General features: G+C 37.6%; 3 protein-coding genes across 3 annotated transcripts; all 3 read right to left on the reverse strand.

Moving 5' to 3' along the window:
* Positions 1–424: 424 nt before the first annotated feature.
* LOC121788084 (nucleoside diphosphate kinase 2, chloroplastic-like) lies at positions 425–2,791 on the reverse strand. Its single transcript, XM_042186958.1, has 7 exons — positions 2,522–2,791; positions 2,369–2,422; positions 2,208–2,294; positions 2,006–2,086; positions 1,769–1,881; positions 1,596–1,645; positions 425–673 (listed from the first exon to the last, which is right to left on the reverse strand). The coding sequence occupies exons 1-7, from the start codon at positions 2,744–2,746 to the stop codon at positions 597–599; spliced, it is 687 nt and encodes a 228-aa protein (XP_042042892.1). The 5' UTR covers positions 2,747–2,791; the 3' UTR covers positions 425–596.
* A 3,441-nt stretch (positions 2,792–6,232) lies between these two features.
* On the reverse strand, positions 6,233–12,394 carry LOC121786193 (uncharacterized protein slr0889-like). The gene is made up of 12 exons (XM_042184772.1): positions 12,057–12,394; positions 11,813–11,941; positions 11,344–11,538; positions 10,601–10,648; positions 10,403–10,531; positions 9,653–9,777; positions 9,368–9,478; positions 8,365–8,473; positions 8,111–8,229; positions 7,131–7,284; positions 6,629–6,773; positions 6,233–6,497 (listed from the first exon to the last, which is right to left on the reverse strand). Exons 1-12 carry the CDS (start codon positions 12,309–12,311, stop codon positions 6,433–6,435), a joined length of 1,584 nt encoding a protein of 527 aa, XP_042040706.1. The 5' UTR covers positions 12,312–12,394; the 3' UTR covers positions 6,233–6,432.
* Positions 12,395–13,516: 1,122 nt separating this feature from the next.
* Positions 13,517–17,818, reverse strand: LOC121786325 (26S proteasome non-ATPase regulatory subunit 6 homolog). Its single transcript, XM_042184939.1, has 8 exons — positions 17,582–17,818; positions 17,377–17,491; positions 15,747–15,837; positions 15,525–15,670; positions 15,209–15,428; positions 14,197–14,305; positions 13,900–14,068; positions 13,517–13,806 (listed from the first exon to the last, which is right to left on the reverse strand). Exons 1-8 carry the CDS (start codon positions 17,715–17,717, stop codon positions 13,632–13,634), a joined length of 1,161 nt encoding a protein of 386 aa, XP_042040873.1. The 5' UTR covers positions 17,718–17,818; the 3' UTR covers positions 13,517–13,631.

The following is a 17,818-nucleotide window of genomic DNA, read 5'->3' on the forward strand; positions in this document are numbered from 1 at the left end:
ACAATACCATCGGTCACCTATCACCGTGATTGCTCTCTTTTCCATTCAAACACAGCACGCTTTTAAAGATCAAAACCAGTGGAGTTTTCTGGCCACGAGGGAAGCCGGTCGACCCTTCCAACTCCACCAAGATTTGTTTGCTATAAACATTTATTGTCTTACACAATCGATGTCTGCTCATTAGCTCTAACAAATGCTAGTATAACATTTTTAACATCAAGAACAATGTAAAGTTCACCTAGAATCTCACAAACATATCATCCCTCTATAAACTTAACTCAATTGCTTCCATATGCATATTATTATTGAGAAATAAAAGAAACATGAAACTAGACTAGGGAAGTAAACAGAAGTCTAGACTGATTATAGCTATCACACAAATTATACCGGAGCAGGAGAACAAGAAAATCATGCATCCCAAATATGAAGAATGAAGCAATTTATTTTCAACTTTGCAGTAGAAAGGTGGCTACAATCGGTAAATTAACCGTTTATTACCATTCCTCATAAGTTAGAAAAACAAAAATTGAATGACCAACTCTGATAAGGTGGAAGGATTGGGAGCCTCAATCTTAAGAGCTAAAACGTGCACAACACTAGTCATTGATTTCATTCAACCAAGGGTCTATCGTTGGTGTCCATTTGCATAGTTCTCCTTCTTTGAACCACAAAGCTGCAGAAAAAACATAATCACAAATCAGACGAGCAATGTGCATACGTGGCCAGTTGGCCACCATTTCTGGTTATGCAACTACAAAAGGTTGGTGAAGTTTATTAACAGAAAACACTTCATTCAGCATCATACAACATTGCAAATTATGTTTGTAAAAATAAAAAAACAGTTGTCAGTAGATTTTTTGACTAAGCATCATAGGTTCATATCAGAATTTGATTTGGCAGTAAATTTCAAACAAAGAGTTGAACAAGAAAAGACAATGTTTTCATCTCTAAGGTTATCAATAAAATGGTATGGGTGGCAGGAGTTGCACAAGATGAGGTCTCTGCTCACAGGCTCTGCCTTTGTAACATTTTTACTAGGCATCAAGCATAAAAAGAAGGATCAATGCTGTAAAAAATACATCAACTGTGGCCATATTTTAGTTTTGCATATAGCAACTTAAAAATTTGAGCTAGTATACATACTTCAGATTTTCAGGATTTTACCATGAAATAAAAGCTATATAATTTAATTCAAATTTTTTAAATTTCATGTGCAAAACCAAAAGTGGCCAAAGTTGTATTTGACAAAAATTAATCCTAGAATGAATTGATACTTGAAATGATAATACTAACAATTTTCTAAACATGGATGTAATTGATAAACTAGCTCGGGCTTTCTTTTGTCTTTTTTTTTTCTGAAAGATGATGCATTTACAAAAACTAATTTCTTTTTCATGCTTTATTCATCTTGTCTTTTTTACACTAAGGTACTATGTATAATGAAGCTTGGTGTGTCATCTAAAACGAATAATAAGGACATTCGAGCATTGTATTGTATTCTGCAAGAAAAACTCGTGACATCTGACCAGTAGCCCAAAATCATACAACTAACTGAAAAAATGAAGAGAAGCTACAAAAGCTTCGCGGGAATTTACCTAGTTCACGTATGCCATTCTCAGGACTATCACTTCCATGGACCACATTCCTGAAATTGGAATAGCAGCAAATGCCTTGAGATACAACTATTCAAATGCTAAAGATGAACAAAAACTTGAGATAAAGTTCACATTTTTGCTGCATAGCAGATTGTAAAAGGATATGGTTTCACCTTCCAGTTTGAACAGCAAGATCCCCTCTAATTGTGCCTGGCATAGCATTTAGAGGATTCGTAGCTCCAATTAACTTACGCGCAGAGTCAACGACACCCACACCCTCCCATGCCTGGTTGCCAAAGAGAAACCAAATACATTGTTTAGCAAACACTACAAAGACAAAAAGTCAAATACATAACCCACTCAATGAAAAAATAGGCATAAAATACAATAGAAATCGAGACGTTGCTTACCATACACACAACAGGACCAGATGTAATGTAGCTGATAAGTTTAGGGAAAAAGGATCTTTCCCGCAGATCCATATAATGTTCCTGCAACCATCAGTCCTTCATCAACACAGCATAAATATCCAGGAAACCAGTTTAATTCAAATGGATTGTTTTCAGCCCCAAATCAATCACCTAACTATAAAATTAAATTTGAACAACAGACCTCTGCAAGTTCTTTGGGGCATTCAAATAGTTTCAATCCGGTCAATTTAAACCCCTTCTTCTCAAATCTGGAAATTATCTCTCCAACCTATCCATATCACTAAAAATTCATGAGCACATTAACCAAAATTTAATGTTTATTTAGAAGATTAAAAATCTCACCAGACCACGTTGAACACCATCTGGCTTAATCATAATATAAGTCTCTTCCACTTCCTACCCAAAAAAAGATATAATTACAGCAATTAAAATAAGTAGGGAAAATTAGGGAAAGGAAATTGTGGAAGAAACTGCAGAAAATGAAAGTAAAAATACCAGAGAGGCAACTAAGTGGGGGAGGAAGATGTAGGGTTTTGCGGAGCAGTTGAGAGACGAGGAGTGTGTGAAGAGAGGAGAGGTGGACTGGAAGGCGGAGAGGTGGGAAGTGCGGCGGCTAGGGCGGCGGAGAGATAGGTGGGAGAAGCGAACATTTGTGGCGAGTGAGGAAGAAATGGAAGGAGTGAGCGTTGCTCCACCAAACACAGCTACAGCAGAATCCATTGCTATCTCTTTCTCTCTCTCAGTCTCTCACTCACTCACTCACTTCCCTCCTGTGAGTATATATATATGAACTAAATTAAATCAATTATGCCCTACCTAGAAAAGCATAAGAGCATTCGCAACAGCGGCGAGCGAACCGGCTAGCCGATTCCCGACGCTGGCCGGTCCGCTCGCCGAATCATTACAGCCGGCGAGCGGTAAATCGGCGAGAAAAACGGCGAGCGCACGCCGATTTTCGGGCGCTGGCCGATGCGTTCGCCGATCGGCTGGCCGCCATTGCAGGCTCTCGATCGGCCAGCCGATTATTTATTTATTTTTTATTTAATTTTCGAAACACTATATATACGCGATTTGCACGACATTTTCATTCGCACCACTTGTTTTAACGAGTTTTCTCTCTATCTTAATTTCTGTACAAGAGCAACAATGCGAAATGGAGCACAACAACGAGTCTACTCCAGTGACGAGCGGGTCTCAAACTCCCACGGTACCCGTGGGAAGTGGATGGGGTCCGATGGCCGGGTACTACAACATGTATCCTTGGCAGCAGATGATGCCCGAGATGGCATCCGGGGGTAGTATGCCGGGATGCAGGGCTAGCCGGCGATGCAGGGCGGGCAGGGGGTACCGGGGATGCAACCGGGGATGCAGATGATGCCGGGGTGGCAGCTGGGGATGCAGGGGACGCCGGGGGGGACAACATCTATCGTCCCAGTTTTGATTTTTTGACTGCTTCTTCGCACACATCGACCCCATCGGAGACGCAGTTCACTAGGTGTGATACTTTCTTCTTAGAGGAGTTGGGGATAGATCTCGAGGATGCGGATACTCCCGTTCAAACGGGGGGAGTAGGGCGGGGTCGGGGCGCGCCAAAGAAGAAGAAGGGCAAGGGGAAGGGCAAGAGGGTGGTCGGCGAGTCGTCGCAGCTGGCTGATGACGACAGCCCGGCACGGAGGAAGTGGATGAGTGTTTGCGATGATCCCCTCGATTCGAACAATCAAAGGATCGTCAACTTGTGGGCTAAAATATCAGCAGCCTACAAGGCATTTTGCCCGGAGGGGAGGCCACACAGCAGGGAGGAGTGCCAGAAGGGGTGGGACCGAATCAGGGCTGCGGTCTCCCGATTTTCGGGCTTGTACACCAACGCCCTCCGCATGCAGACTTGTGGCCAAACTGACGAGGACTGCAGGAGGAAAGCGGAGAAAGTCTTCCCCGTGCCCGGGCTTTATAAGGAGTTCACCTACTGGAACTGCTATGAGGTGCTGATGAACTCCGAGAAGTTTCGGGCAGGTGTCGATGCTGGCTGGCCGAAGAAGCAGCGACTGAACTATACCGGTGATTACAGCGGCAGCAGCGGCGGTTCCCACGACCTCCCCGAGGATGTTCAGGAGTTCCCGTCCCCTCCCGCGTTTACTCGCTGAACTCGCCCGGTTGGTCAAAGGAGGGCGCAACGGGCTCGCCAGGGGTCTCAGGAGGTCCAATCGGCATCCCCCCTATTGGCAAGTCGACAGCCGAGCTCGCCTTCTTCGCGCGTCAACAAACGCGGGCTCAGATGTACAAGATCTTAGCTGATTGGAAGGTGGCAACTGACCCGTGGAGAAGAGGTTTCTTCACTCAATGCTCGAGAGTATGCGGGTCGATTTGGATGCCGCCACGGCACAGTTGGGGGGCTCAGACGCGGGCGGCGACAACGGCGACGACGATTGAGGCGGAGGCGGGGGCTCGTGCGTGGAAGAGAGGTTTTTTTTTATTAATGTAATTTTTTTAATTAATGTACTTTTTAAAATTTAAATGTTATTAATGAATTTTTCCGTATCTGTGCCGTAAATTTAATTCCGTATTTTGTGTGATTGGTAATTATTTATTTTTTATAATTTTGTTTATTGTGGCTAGCCAATTGCTTGTCCTGATGATGTTGCAGGAGGAGTTTTTAAGTACTGATGATGTGGCAGGAGGAGTTGTGGCTAGCCTATGGCTTGTCCAGAACCATTTGAGATGTTCTAATTAGGTGATTTAGAAAAATTGATCTATTTTTTTTATATTTAAACTAGTATATTAATTTCTTGAGATTTGACACTAAACAAAATTTTATAGCTAAAATAACTTAGATTATTTTATTTATATAATATTATTGGAACGTTAGTTCAAATAAAGTCTTTTTAGACAATAAAATAAATATTGTAGGAGTATGGTTTAAATTATTTTATTTTTAAAATTATGATTTATATAAAATTATGTTACTGCTGAAATCTTAATAGATTATAAAATATCATTTTATTTTATTCTATTTTCTCGAATTTTGGTCAAGAATACTCTTCAATTGAATAACATAGTATGGGACAACTACGGATAAATTAATATTTTATTGTTGACCTATGTTGGACATAGCTATATATAGGGTTTGGCGTGCTTAAAAAACATTTCATAATTGACGTATTAACAACTATCAAAGATTGCCGGCGCGAATTTGTATTACTATAATTTATAAGTCTAATTAAAGGCGACTTTCCCATCTATGCTTCTAATTATTTTTTTTAATAATGTTTAATTAAATTCTAACTCTATTGAAGACTTGACGTATATTAATTTGACTAAGTGCAGTCTTTCATGCAAATCAAGCTAAAATCAAATAAAAGAAGAATCACTATCCACTATCCATCCATTAGTCAGAGATCTTCACAAATTTTTCAAAAAAATATTCTCTTAAAATCAATATACAAATTATTAAAATTTTCGATAATTTTAACAACTTACATAGAAAGTCATATTAATCATCAAGCAGAAAATAAAAGGGAGGAACTAGTCATGGGTTTAAATTCTAACTAGAGACAATGAGACAATGACACGGAGTATGTGTTAGGATGACTTGAATCATTACTGTTTACCGCTAGCCAAACGAGGTCTTGCTGTGACAAATTTATAAAGAAGTAGGGCAAATAACTTTGTATCTATAACCACAATCATAATACAATTAGTTCTCTGTTCTTGCCCGTGGATGTAGCCAACACAACGTTTGTGAACCACGTAAATTCTGTGTCTATTTACGTTCTTTCGTTTGTCGATTACACAATTGTCCTATTTGTCATAACAATATGGATATTGACATTTGATATAGATATCAACAATAGATATTGATATTGATATAAAAAATAGATACTCGTAATTTGGAGGGGATATACATATTTATCTTCTATTTTATTTATTTTCAAGTTCAGTTAATTTATCTTCTATACAATTACAAAGGATGACTATTATAAGCAAGAGACATCTTAAAAACACATAACAGTACTATAGCACCCATAACTGTCAGCCCGATGGGGTGCTGGCACGCCCCGTCGGGCTGCCGTTGAGCCTCCCGCGTAGAGAGGCTGAGCCCGATTTTGCGGGACACGCGCCCCCGCTACGTGGCGCCTTCCTGGTTGGTGGGGAGTTTGTGACTTGGGAGAAGCCAGATGACAAGCCTAAAATTGAGAAGTGGGGAAAATATAACATGTAAAAATATAAATTCAATATCGAGAGTATAGTAAAGGTGTTACAAAAACCAAAATAAAGAGAGTCCATAAGGTGGGTGAGGAATGAGGAATATAAAGCAAGCAAAAAATGAATTGAGATTGAAAATATGAATGAGCATGAATATGAATACTTTCAACAATACTATTCTTCTGTTGCCTGTAAAAATGTCACTCCTATCTCCCAAACAATCCTCTGAAAAAACCACGTTTTCGCATCAAAGTTGTTTTGAGGTCCTTCTCTGATACATGAAAAGAAACAACAATTTGGTTTAAGTTAGTATCTACCTACAACGATAGCCTTAAATCCAATACCAAGCAACAAGGCCAATGAATAGCGCATTGCTCGACTAAATGTAACATGAAAAGTCACCTGTTAGTCGCCCAGCACGATATAGAGCTTCTTCTGCGATGGGTCTCCACTGCTCAGCGCACGAGTAGTTGATTCCAAGCCCAACGCTAAGCCCCCTCAACAAATGCACCGTGCGAAGAACAGAGAATAGTTCTTCTGGGAAAGCCTGTCATTGCCATAGCCCCAGAAACAAGAAAACGAATTATAGTCCATACATTCAACGATCAAATGACATGCTTCCAAATAAACGAGAATAGATGGCCTACCGAAACATAACCTAAGAGAGAAATAAACAAGGCACATAATTATGTAATATTAGATGATACATTTCTGATTGTACCCTAAACAACTTTATAATGAGAGTTAGTGCATAAGCAGAGAATGGATGGGAAATGAGAAAAATCTAGATGTAGATAGAACTTATAAGGCAGGACGTAAAAATGATGTAATTGGCTTCAAGATTGCAAGAATAAAATGAAATTTAAAGTAAGTGGGAACCCATTTAATAAACTAATACGCCTACCTCAACGCCAATTTTTTTAATCGAAGATTCTTCTGCAAATGGTTGCAACATAGTTACACCAGGTGGTAGCTTTGTATCAAACATAGTTTGAGCCAATCTAAACAACTCCGTTTGCTCATCCTTACAGTTGCTTAAGGTGTCTATACCGAGCTCCCTAACATCAGTATAGCCATGTTTAGTACAACCCAAACAGGTACAAGAAAACATGAAAATTATCAATTATATATTGTTTTCTCTCAATAATTAGTTTAAACAACGGATATTTATTTGAAGAATCATGTTAACAGCAGATAATTTGCATGTCCAAAGTCTAATCCCAATACAATCCACCAACTTATTCGATATTTTAGAAAATAAATTTCACAGAATTTGACATGTCCAACAGAGACTCCTCTACAACATTTGTCCATAAAGCATATCAAACATGTAATTTGATAGACTTCAAAGTATCAAACTTGGCTCTGCTCTTAGAGAATATACTTCACTGGATAAGATGAAACCAAAAAATAAAAATGAAAGTGTACCGGCAAAGATACATCCAGAGTCCAAGTAAAGTAAAACATAAACTTTATATAGATAGGTGTGCTATTTTGGCTTAAATAGCCCTGAAATATATAAAATGGAGGCAAACCATACATAGTATAAGTCCTTCCCTCTTTCTCTTCCACTGTGTGTGAGATAGAGAGAAAGAGCTCCTTGAATGCGTGAATTCCTTTGTTACGGTGTATTTTAGATCAGTTAGGATATATTTGTATGTACACATTGACCAACTGCGAGAACCCTTCTTCTGATTGCTGCCCAGCAGCAACCGTGAGATGTTGTTTAAAATGATTGGAGAGAATCTCATCGGAAATGGAACTTAATATCATATAATTTGGAAGTTAAGACTTTAAGAATGGTTAACCTCATGCCACAACATAATAGCAAAAGTAGCTCATTGTTCCAATTTGATTACATAAGTACTAGACAAGGTGTGTCACCTGTAGCTTTCTGATGCCCTGATTGGATCATTATCTGCAAGAGCAAGCACCAGGCTAGCATATCCTAATCTTAATTGATTAGGAAGATCCTTCACTTGCCCATAATCAAGCAACGCCACCTAATTAGTGAAGAAAAAGCAGAATCATTTTGAGAGAATTGACCCATATTCACGTGTCAACGGCAGTAAATGGGATTCTTCAAGGAAACAAGATAAGGCATTAACTGGAACATATTGGAATTGGATGTTGATTACCTGAGAACCTCTACAAATTAAAATATTCCCAGGATGAGGATCTGCGTGAAAGAACCCACTCTTCAATATCATTTGTCCATAAGCCAGAGTCAAGCTTTTTAGGATGTTCCTGTACATTAGAAGGCTTAATCATAAGGAAACCTCTAGTGTCATTACCGCCAACAAAAAACCGCAACACAGCAGGGATAAAAGAACAACAGGAATTCCACGGTCAGAGATTTACAAACAGCACAACAGAATACATCCAAAAATTTGAGATAAGATATTCAACTTTGGGTATAACAAACAGAACATGTCAATTTATATTTATACGGTTAACCATATTTGGACTTCCTTACATGACACAAGAGGTGTTTTTATTATCTTATGCTTCACCACAAACAGGATAGAGTCTAGATACCCATCCTTCCTCAATGCGTGAAATGCAAAGGCATTAATCCCCAAAAAATTTAAAGAAGTTTTTGCCTACACTCCTTTTCGAAACAATACAATGAACCTTGCAGTTATTTAAGGGCATGGGAACCTGGGTTAGAGAAAGACATTTTTTGACGTTCTAGAAACTAATAAGCTCTATCCACCAAAACGCCTATTAATCCAGAACCCAAATTTGTGGAATCCACCATGGAGGGGAGAACTGACATAGCCTGATATCTCACAACTTGCTTTTTCTAATTAACTACAGGAAAACTTGTTGCAGACAATATCATTACAAATGATGGGACAAGCATGTGTGAAGATGACAGGGCAACAGTGGCACAAGACTCCGTTTTAGAGAATCAGATCTTAGATAATGATAAATGCATATAGTATCATCTTGAACTGTGTGATTGTGACGATAATATTATGCAGAAAGCAGCAAGTATGAACCTTAGACGAGGAGCACAAGAGTATAAAAAGTCCATTTCCACAGGTTATATATAGGAAAAAAAAATTAACATTTGAGTAAACACATACATTAAAAAAAGAGAATTTTCATACTCTCTGGGATGTTCTAGGAGCTTACTGCTTTGCTGCTGCCGCTACCTTACCCTCAGGATTTATGCCTCTTTTTGCTATCTCATCTCCAAGCCTCAGAATCGGGATTCCATCAATATATTCCATTACCAGAACCCTCCTACCATTACAATTCAATAATTTCTTAATCAGATATATCCATTTAAAAAGAGCATGTATTGGACATTTGTAGTGGACTTGTGATTCCAAAATTTTAAGTTTTTTGGAAATTCAAATGATTAAGCGCCTGGGATGAGAACATTCATGTTACTGGAAGAAGATGAAACCATCATACCTTGTGTTCATATTCCCAATCAATCGAGGCACTGAAACTGGGGACTTTTTGTTATTTTCATATAGGAAATGGCGAATTTTCTCCATCGCATCTGCTTCCCTCAGAAAATTGAACTCATATCCAATCTTAGAACACAAACAATCAAATGTCACTGATAAACAGAAAAAAGAGGCAACCCGGTCTAATTCACTTGAATATAGGTGGAACTGTGGAACTATATCCATAGGTAAACAAATAGCATAATCTCAGCAAAAGTGTACTTTACATGCCTGCATGGAAATGGACACGAACAATTTTTTTAAAAGAAATAAAGGAATTCAGAATGAATAGAAGCACAAATGAGAGAATGTACTAATCCTGGTGGCACACTGGCACTAAAGAATTGCATCCAGAAAACATTATGCGTTGCAAGTCAGTGCATGCATTATCAGAAAATAATGGGGGGAAAGGGAAAAGGGGTGCATGCAACATTAGTGCCTATTACTGTTTTCCAAACTCGAGAATAATAGTACTAGCTTTGTATTTGTTCTATTCTTGTAAGCGGGAAAGACAAGAATATTAATAGAGTAATAGTATAAGATCAGGTGAATTACTTCATGCCGCGTAAATTACTAGGAAATTTTTGTGCAACTCATTTCGAGATCTCATAAGCAAAATTGTAACCTGACAATCTGGCATATGAATGGAGCACTCATAGAAATATAAATCAGCCGAGTAATTGGAAAGGAAATACTGGATCACCAGATATACCTGTGTTTCCATTTCTTTAGTTACAGAGTACAGATCAAATCTTATATCTGTCTTTTGCATGTATAAGGCGAAAGCTTGCAGATTGCGAATATCAGTCATCATCAGATCCTGCACACCAGGATGCTGAACCTGCAATAACAAGACAAATGGACCTAAAATACATGTCAGGTCCAAAATCTGGCAGTGAAGTTTTCTTACCTTTACAACGACATCAGTTTTATCACCTTTTAGTCTTGCTCTGTGGACCTGATTAGAAAAATATAGATAAGGCAAGTTTTGTGCACAAGCCATCAAAATTAAAACAAGATCTAACAGCAAAATGTTCACTAAAGATAAAGACATTAACTGGAGCTCCTGAAATACGTTAAAGCAGAATCAATCTCCAAGAATCTACAATTCAGAAAATTAAATCTGCATTGTACACCAATACGAAATATATATGGTTCATGCGATATTAGGATATAGCCAATTAAGTGTACTATACGTATGATTTTTTAACAAGTAAAATTTAGATAGGATTTCCTATAAAACCAACTGTCCAGCCAAATAAGTTCTCTTAAAAATGAAATGTTATAGTAAAACATTATTGCACTCTCTTCCCCCAAATAATTAAACCAGTCAGTGTGTACACATCCAAATCAACATCTCAACTACTGAAAATGTATTTTTGCACTCTTTCCACTAAAAGTGTATTCTCTAGAAAAGGCACATCTGCAACATATGTCTTTGCTTCTTATTTCTACTGTAGATTTCAGTCTAAAACTATATAAGCCTTCAGTAAACCAAGAAAAAGCTACTTATAACATTCCTATTTTGAGATGGAAATAGAGTGAAAATATGGAATCTTCCTCTCAGGATTATATCACTGAGTTCCAATTTTCTTCAAATCAAAGTAACATGCCAAGAATCCAACCTTTATCAAAGGGTGCAAAGGGGAGTACCTGTGCAATTGATGCAGAACCAAGAGGATCGATATCAAATCTATCAAACAGTTCATCAATACTTCGACCCAAATCCTTCTCCACCACAACCTTGACCACATTGTACGGAGTAGGTGGGGCCTGATCGCACAGCGTGACTAGCCTTTTCACCCAGGCTGCCGGAGCCAAGTCTGGCTTCCCAATAATTTGAGCCACCTAACAAATATGAAACCGAACATTAACCTCTGCCACCTAACTACATAAACCAGCTGAAGCTTAAACTTCCACCTCATACATCATTAAATCTTCCAACACTACAATCATAAATGTTGAAACAAAATATGCCAGCATCACAGTCACAAAGCACGAAACATAACACTCATGCCAATCGAAATTTCGACCCTAAACCGAAGGCACAATCGAAATCTCACAAAGAATTAAACATCCAAAACCTGAAATGCGGCTAATTAACTAAAATTTAATGTAATACCTTAAGAAAAAAACCGCCGAGATCAGCACACATATTGTATATCTTATCAGCAGCAAGCTGGTGCTGATTCTCCCACATTACCTCCCTCTTCGCCGCATCTCTCTCAAAATTTACTCGCACTTGAAACACCTAATCATTCAATACAAAAAGTCACTAAATTTGTCACATCCTCTTCAAGCTATTTTATCCAAACACTAAAAAAAACGAATTCGACACAAATTATTGTTGTTTTACAGTGAAATACCTTGTAACCAGTGTAGATATCAACAGCTCGAACCCAGAATTGGAATGAGCGCTGCCAGGGTCTGAACTGAGTGGAAACCTTTTCGCGAAATTCGTTAAAATCAAGAGGAAGCATAGTGATTTTGGGATTAAATTTGCTCCTCTTTTGTTGCCAGGTCCTCCTATATATATATATATATACGGCGTCTCTTAATGATGGGTTTTTTTGTGGCGTGGGAATGTGGGGATTATTACATAAGGTTGCTGACAGTCGCATGCAGCTCTACAATCCCTTTGTTGCTAATGCTTACTCACTACAGATAGGTTGTTGAGGTTCACATCACACCTTTGGAACTTGCAGAAAATGTGTTGTGCTACTTGTGCATGACCCAGCGCAACTTTATTGAAATAAATTTTATATTAAAATAAATTTTAAAATTGAAATAATAAATTACTCCGTATAGGTTTATTTAGATTTACATTTAGATTTACATTTAGATTTAGTCACTATGTCACAGGGCTTATAAAAAATCAGGTCAACTAGTATATAAGTACTACCCCTTCGTTTCATAGATATATATTTACTTTGGAGACACTAGTTTTAGTTTGTAGTTCAGTCCTATAATAGATGTCAAATTTTTCTTTTTAGTTTATCATACAAAAAATGTTACATTTACTTTTTTTTTAAAAAGTTTCATATCACATTAATATAAGTATATTATTTTCTCTCTTAACTTAACACACAAAAGAACATTTTCTATAATCCCGTGTCATTACTCAAATGTGACATCCATTATGAGACGATAGATTAATTGATAAAGTAATTGAGAATGAGAAAAAGTAGTCTGAAATAGTGCATGGATGGTGGGATCTATAATAAAGTAAAAGAGGTGAAGAAAATATTTTCATAAATAAATATGGACTATTTTTCAATCAATCCATCTTCTTTTCTGTGTATAAATCGCATTGTTTGACAAACAGTAACTAAATGTCCCAATTTCACTATATATTCCTTCTCAAAATAAGTATTTTTCTATACAATTACGAAAGTCTATTCAGTTATTACTCCTATTAGCTAATCTTTCCTACTAGAATGCCTTCGGCTGCTGCCCTTCAATGGGCTAGGTTAGTTAGTATAGGGTGTTTAATCCGTTAAATTAAACCTAATGCAAATTGAATAAGTCTCTCTCTCTCTCTCTCTCACACACACACGTTAAAAACACTGCCAATAATGTCATATACACCAAATTATGTGTGAAGATAGAGTCTCGTATTTCTCATTTACAGTTGTATATTGAGACGAACGAACCAATGACAACGACAATTTATACTTGCTCAATCAATATCAATCTCAAGTTGCATTAAAGACTAATTAATTTACCACGAACCCTAAAACAAAGTGTGCAAGTAAACGAAGGCAAATAATGATGTTGAAAACAACATTGATCGAAAAACTTCAATCATAAGTGAGAGGAAGAGTAGTGGAAGGAGAAGTTGATGCAGTTTTCTTTGTTATGTGAAAGAAATTGGAATTCAAATTTTGACGATAGGAATACAATTGAGTTCTGAAATAACAAAACCTAAACATAACCTAACTTCAAAGATCAATCACACGCGACAGCTTCTGGATGCGGTTCAGCAGGAAATCGCCTTGCTTGATGGTAGACTGGTAGAGAGCATTCTTTGCATCGGGACGGTTGGTTTCCAACACCCCTGCAACTTTGTCTATCTTGCAATGTAGCTTCCCTGCTGCAATGAAGCGAGACAGCTCGCTACAAACCAGACGAAACAGATTAAGATATCGTGGAGCAGCTGAGGCTATAACCTAGAAATTTACATATTTGAATTGGGATTGAAGTGCTTACATATCAATGAAATCCACTGTCACACCAAATGATTTTGCCATTGCTTCAATGGTTACACTCTTGTATGATTCCAAGAACTGTGAGTACACAACAGTTCTGATCTCCCTCATGTAGTAACGGAAGTGCGGGTGCAAATAGCGGTCCAACTTAATGTGCTCAGTCAAGCCAGCTGAATAAACAAAATGGAGAATATAATTACATGTATAAGATTAAATCCCCCTCTGATCAAAGGAATGTTGGAATAAAATCACAATGAGCAGTGGATAGAAGAACAAAAATCTAGAAGGGGGTACTTACCAAATGCGGTAAAGAATGATTTATACAGGCAATCGTATAAAGAGTTTAGAAAGTCTGATAAGTATGGGATTTTGCCAATGACGGTCAGGATCTCTGGGGCATCCACCACCTGCCACATATCCAACCACAAAGAAGTTGATTAATTAACAGTATGGCAATAGAAAGTATTTCATGGAGATAGGAGAGCTTTTTTAACACATTAAAGAGTTCAATTACAAAAACATCCAAAAGTTACTTAATCCTTCACATAAACAGCCACTTTAAATGACAATCTCCAGGCTACAGTTACATATATGGTCCAGCCATTCAGTAATGCAATTGAAACAAGGCACTACAGCGATATGCCCTGATACTTAAATCATCACTACGAGTGTCTCCATCATATTTAAGGTGCTATACCAACCAAACAAATGCAAACAAAAACATTGCTGATGAAAAATAGAAAACTGAAGCCGCTAATCATAATACCCACTAATAATCATAATTTTTTTATAAAATGAGTACATGACCAATATTAATCGCATTTATCAAACTAAACAAATCCTAAAAAGCATGGTTTCTTATCCATAACTTTGGATGACAATGTAAGGTATTATTATTTCACAATAACAAATAATTAGCTGAGATTAAACAAACTTGGCATCAAATGACCAATACATTTTATGGTTGGACTTATAATACAAATGAAATAGTATTGAAGCATTCAACCCTTATGCATAATGTTTATGACCATTCATAAGCATATTATGGAGAATGGTACCTCATTTTTCAAACTTATACAAGTCCAAGTAATGTGATGCATTAGATGCATACAGTTTTTCCCAATTCATTATGAAGAATAACTGTCTTTTCCGATTTAAATGATTTTTCATTTTCTTCTACCTATGGCTACACACTGATCAACACATTATACTAAAGGCACTAGGTTAAACGCCATTGAAAAGGTTGAGGCAAACCAAGGTAAGTTTGAGATATAGTGAAATTAAGAAAAAGTTTGAGAAAAACAACAAACCTTTTGTTTTAGTGAAACTCTATCCAATGATATGATGCTCGTAAGGCCAGTATAAAATATGAAGGTGTCATAGGGGAAGAGCTCATAAGTTGTGAAAGTCGAAATAGAATCAAGGAAGAGATCAGCTGCTTTTTTGAAGTTGCGAGTGGACATGCAATATAAACCCTCATACACCTTCAACCGGTTCTTCCTCTCCCAATCACCACCCTCTTCAAACAACCTGTAACGTTAAATATCAAAATCAATTGTCAACATCAGTGCAAAAAAACAACCCAAGGTTTGAAATTTTTATCGAGCATCATAAATCAATGCTTACTTCTTAGCTTTGTCAATGCTTTTGGAGATAAGATCAAAGTCCATGTGAAAAAAACCAATCTGTAGCGTGTGGAATACCAAATCCATCTTCTGTCCAACTGCAACAGTCTTGCCCTCTGTTATTTTAAGTTGTTCAAGTGCCTTTTCCTGGATATCAATGAATGTATCAGAGTTCATATGGAAAAAGAACCGGAAAATAGACACAGGGAGTTTTTGTATGTACCTTGTCGCCAATTCGAATGTAAAACAATGATTTGGCCAAATGAGCTTCCCTAACTTCACTTTCACCCAAGTTCTCCTCTGCGTCAGCGATCCTAGATGAAATCACAGAGATAAAAGGAAATCGCATCTTAATATTTTGAACTTTAGATGGTCTAGATAATATCTGTCCATACTCATATTAATGAATTTATGAGGTCACAAGAATCAATACAAGGATGGTAGAACTTTAAGCAAAACGGAAGTACACTGTATTTAGAAATCTGTAAGGCCTAACAACATGGAAATGTAAAGTGATTATGTTAAAAACCAAGGTAAAGAATACAAGTACCGAAAGCTGAGGCCCAGCACTATCTATAGGCCTTGCAGTCATTAAGTCTTTTATCTACTTACTGTTCACAAACCAGAACATCGCAACTTAATATTTTGAACTTAAGATGGTCTAGATAATATCTGTTCATACTCATATTAATGAGGTCACAAGAAACAATACAAGGATGGTCGAACTTTAAGCAAAACGGAAGTACACTGTATTTAGAAATCTGTAAGGCCTAACAACATGGAAATGTAAAGCGATTATGTTAAAAACCAAGGTAAAGAATACAAGTACCGAAAGCTGAGGCCCAGCACTATATATAGGCCTTGCAGTCATTAAGTCTTTTCTCTACTTACTGTTCACAAACCAGAACAAAGCACCAAGAGCTGATGGTTGATGAGAATAACTTATTCAGTGAATTAGAACATACAAACAATATGAAGATTTTGAAGTAACTACGCCACATGAAGATATCATTAGATTCAGAAACCAACTTCTGGAGACTCATTTAACAGAAGCAGCGCTTGCACAGTTGCACTACCAGCATAGGTTTGCCACTCATAAGAGATGAATATTCAACCTAACTCCATAGACAATCTTGCACTTCTCGACCCAACAGGGTATCAATTCCATAAGCTGAAGTCTATATTGGTAACCAAATGGAAAAGGTTGACTACCTAAATAATCAAAAAGTGTAAAAGCAAAAGCCAAACAGAGTTTAGACCTTTAAAAGCTCATACGAGCAAATTCCACAAAACACTGACTACTGATTTATGTATCTTACTTCCCAATTAATGCCCAAACCCGATATCGTTCCACTAACCATCTTTCCTCTCCCTTAACTGCACGAACAAGGTATTAACCACAACAACAGCCTGCTATTATTACACTCAAACATCAAGAAGGAAAACCACTGCCATTGAGTATCAGATTGCTCAGACTCAAGTCCCTCAACAACAAATTAAATGAAACCTAAGTCAGTCTAGCTCCCATACTCAACCGGCTCACGAGAATCCTAAGTAAGCTCTGGAAATAGCTTAAACATCAATCTATTGTCCAAAAGGTCACACAATTAAAATTTATTTCGACTCTAACACCTAAAATGCAAAAGCAACTGCTGAACTAACAAGGACTTTCAGACATCAGATTAGTGCATTTCTGAATAATGTGAGAAAATCAGCAGAGCAAATGGAAGAAATCATAGTCTTTTACATTATTAAGAGGCTAATATTCTTAATCACTGAATCATAAATCACAGAGATCCCATAACGCAACTCGATGTTAGAAGTTCATATAATTCAATGAAACCAAAACTTACTTCTCTTCGAGCTTCTTCAGCTCATCATCGATCTTGGAGCGCATCGAGTCCAGTGCCTTCTGATCCAAATCCAAAACCTTGCTTGCAACTAGGGTTTCGTACAACGGCGCCATATCTACCAAAACAAATCCGGTGCAATGAAGTGCCGAACAATAATAACAACAACGAATTAAGGAATTATTGGCAGAGAAAATGGTTCAATTACCGTTGGCGACGATAAAGTTGAAGACCTCATCACGGAGGCGGACTTTTTCGATATCATCGACGTCATTCTGAGTGAGAAGGAATAGATTGTTCGCCAGCACAAGCTGCGGCTGCTGAACACCTTCTTCGCCTTCCATTGAATTTTTTTCGTGCTTCCTTCTAGTCGGGAGAGATGAACAAGAGTTTGCTTGAGGAGGGAGCAACACAGAGAGATATTGAGTAGAGAGGAACTTCCGAA

This window comes from Salvia splendens, chromosome 22, assembly GCF_004379255.2.
Source record: "Salvia splendens isolate huo1 chromosome 22, SspV2, whole genome shotgun sequence".
Lineage (NCBI taxonomy): Eukaryota > Viridiplantae > Streptophyta > Magnoliopsida > Lamiales > Lamiaceae > Salvia > Salvia splendens.

What these genes read in the sequence shown, in the direction of transcription:
- LOC121788084 (XM_042186958.1), bottom strand. Translation starts at nt 2,746, where the DNA reads ATGGATTCTGCTGTAGCTGTGTTTGGTGGAGCAACGCTCACTCCTTCC. An exon ending in ATGGTGTTCAACGTGGTCTG is followed by an intron (nt 2,295 to 2,368) that starts GTGAGATTTTTA and finishes TGATATGGATAG; the next exon opens with GTTGGAGAGATAATTTCCAG. An exon ending in GCCCCAAAGAACTTGCAGAG is followed by an intron (nt 2,087 to 2,207) that starts GTCTGTTGTTCA and finishes TGATGGTTGCAG; the next exon opens with GAACATTATATGGATCTGCG.
- LOC121786325 (XM_042184939.1), bottom strand. Translation starts at nt 17,717, where the DNA reads ATGGAAGGCGAAGAAGGTGTTCAGCAGCCGCAGCTTGTGCTGGCGAAC. An exon ending in CTGAAGAAGCTCGAAGAGAA is followed by an intron (nt 15,838 to 17,376) that starts GTAAGTTTTGGT and finishes GATTTCATCTAG; the next exon opens with GATCGCTGACGCAGAGGAGA. An exon ending in ATCATTCTTTACCGCATTTG is followed by an intron (nt 14,069 to 14,196) that starts GTAAGTACCCCC and finishes TTGTTTATTCAG; the next exon opens with CTGGCTTGACTGAGCACATT.
- LOC121786193 (XM_042184772.1), bottom strand. Translation starts at nt 12,311, where the DNA reads ATGCGACTGTCAGCAACCTTATGTAATAATCCCCACATTCCCACGCCA. An exon ending in TCGGCGGTTTTTTTCTTAAG is followed by an intron (nt 11,539 to 11,812) that starts GTATTACATTAA and finishes CATATTTGTTAG; the next exon opens with GTGGCTCAAATTATTGGGAA. An exon ending in AAACTGATGTCGTTGTAAAG is followed by an intron (nt 10,532 to 10,600) that starts GTAAGAAAACTT and finishes TTGTTATTGCAG; the next exon opens with GTTCAGCATCCTGGTGTGCA.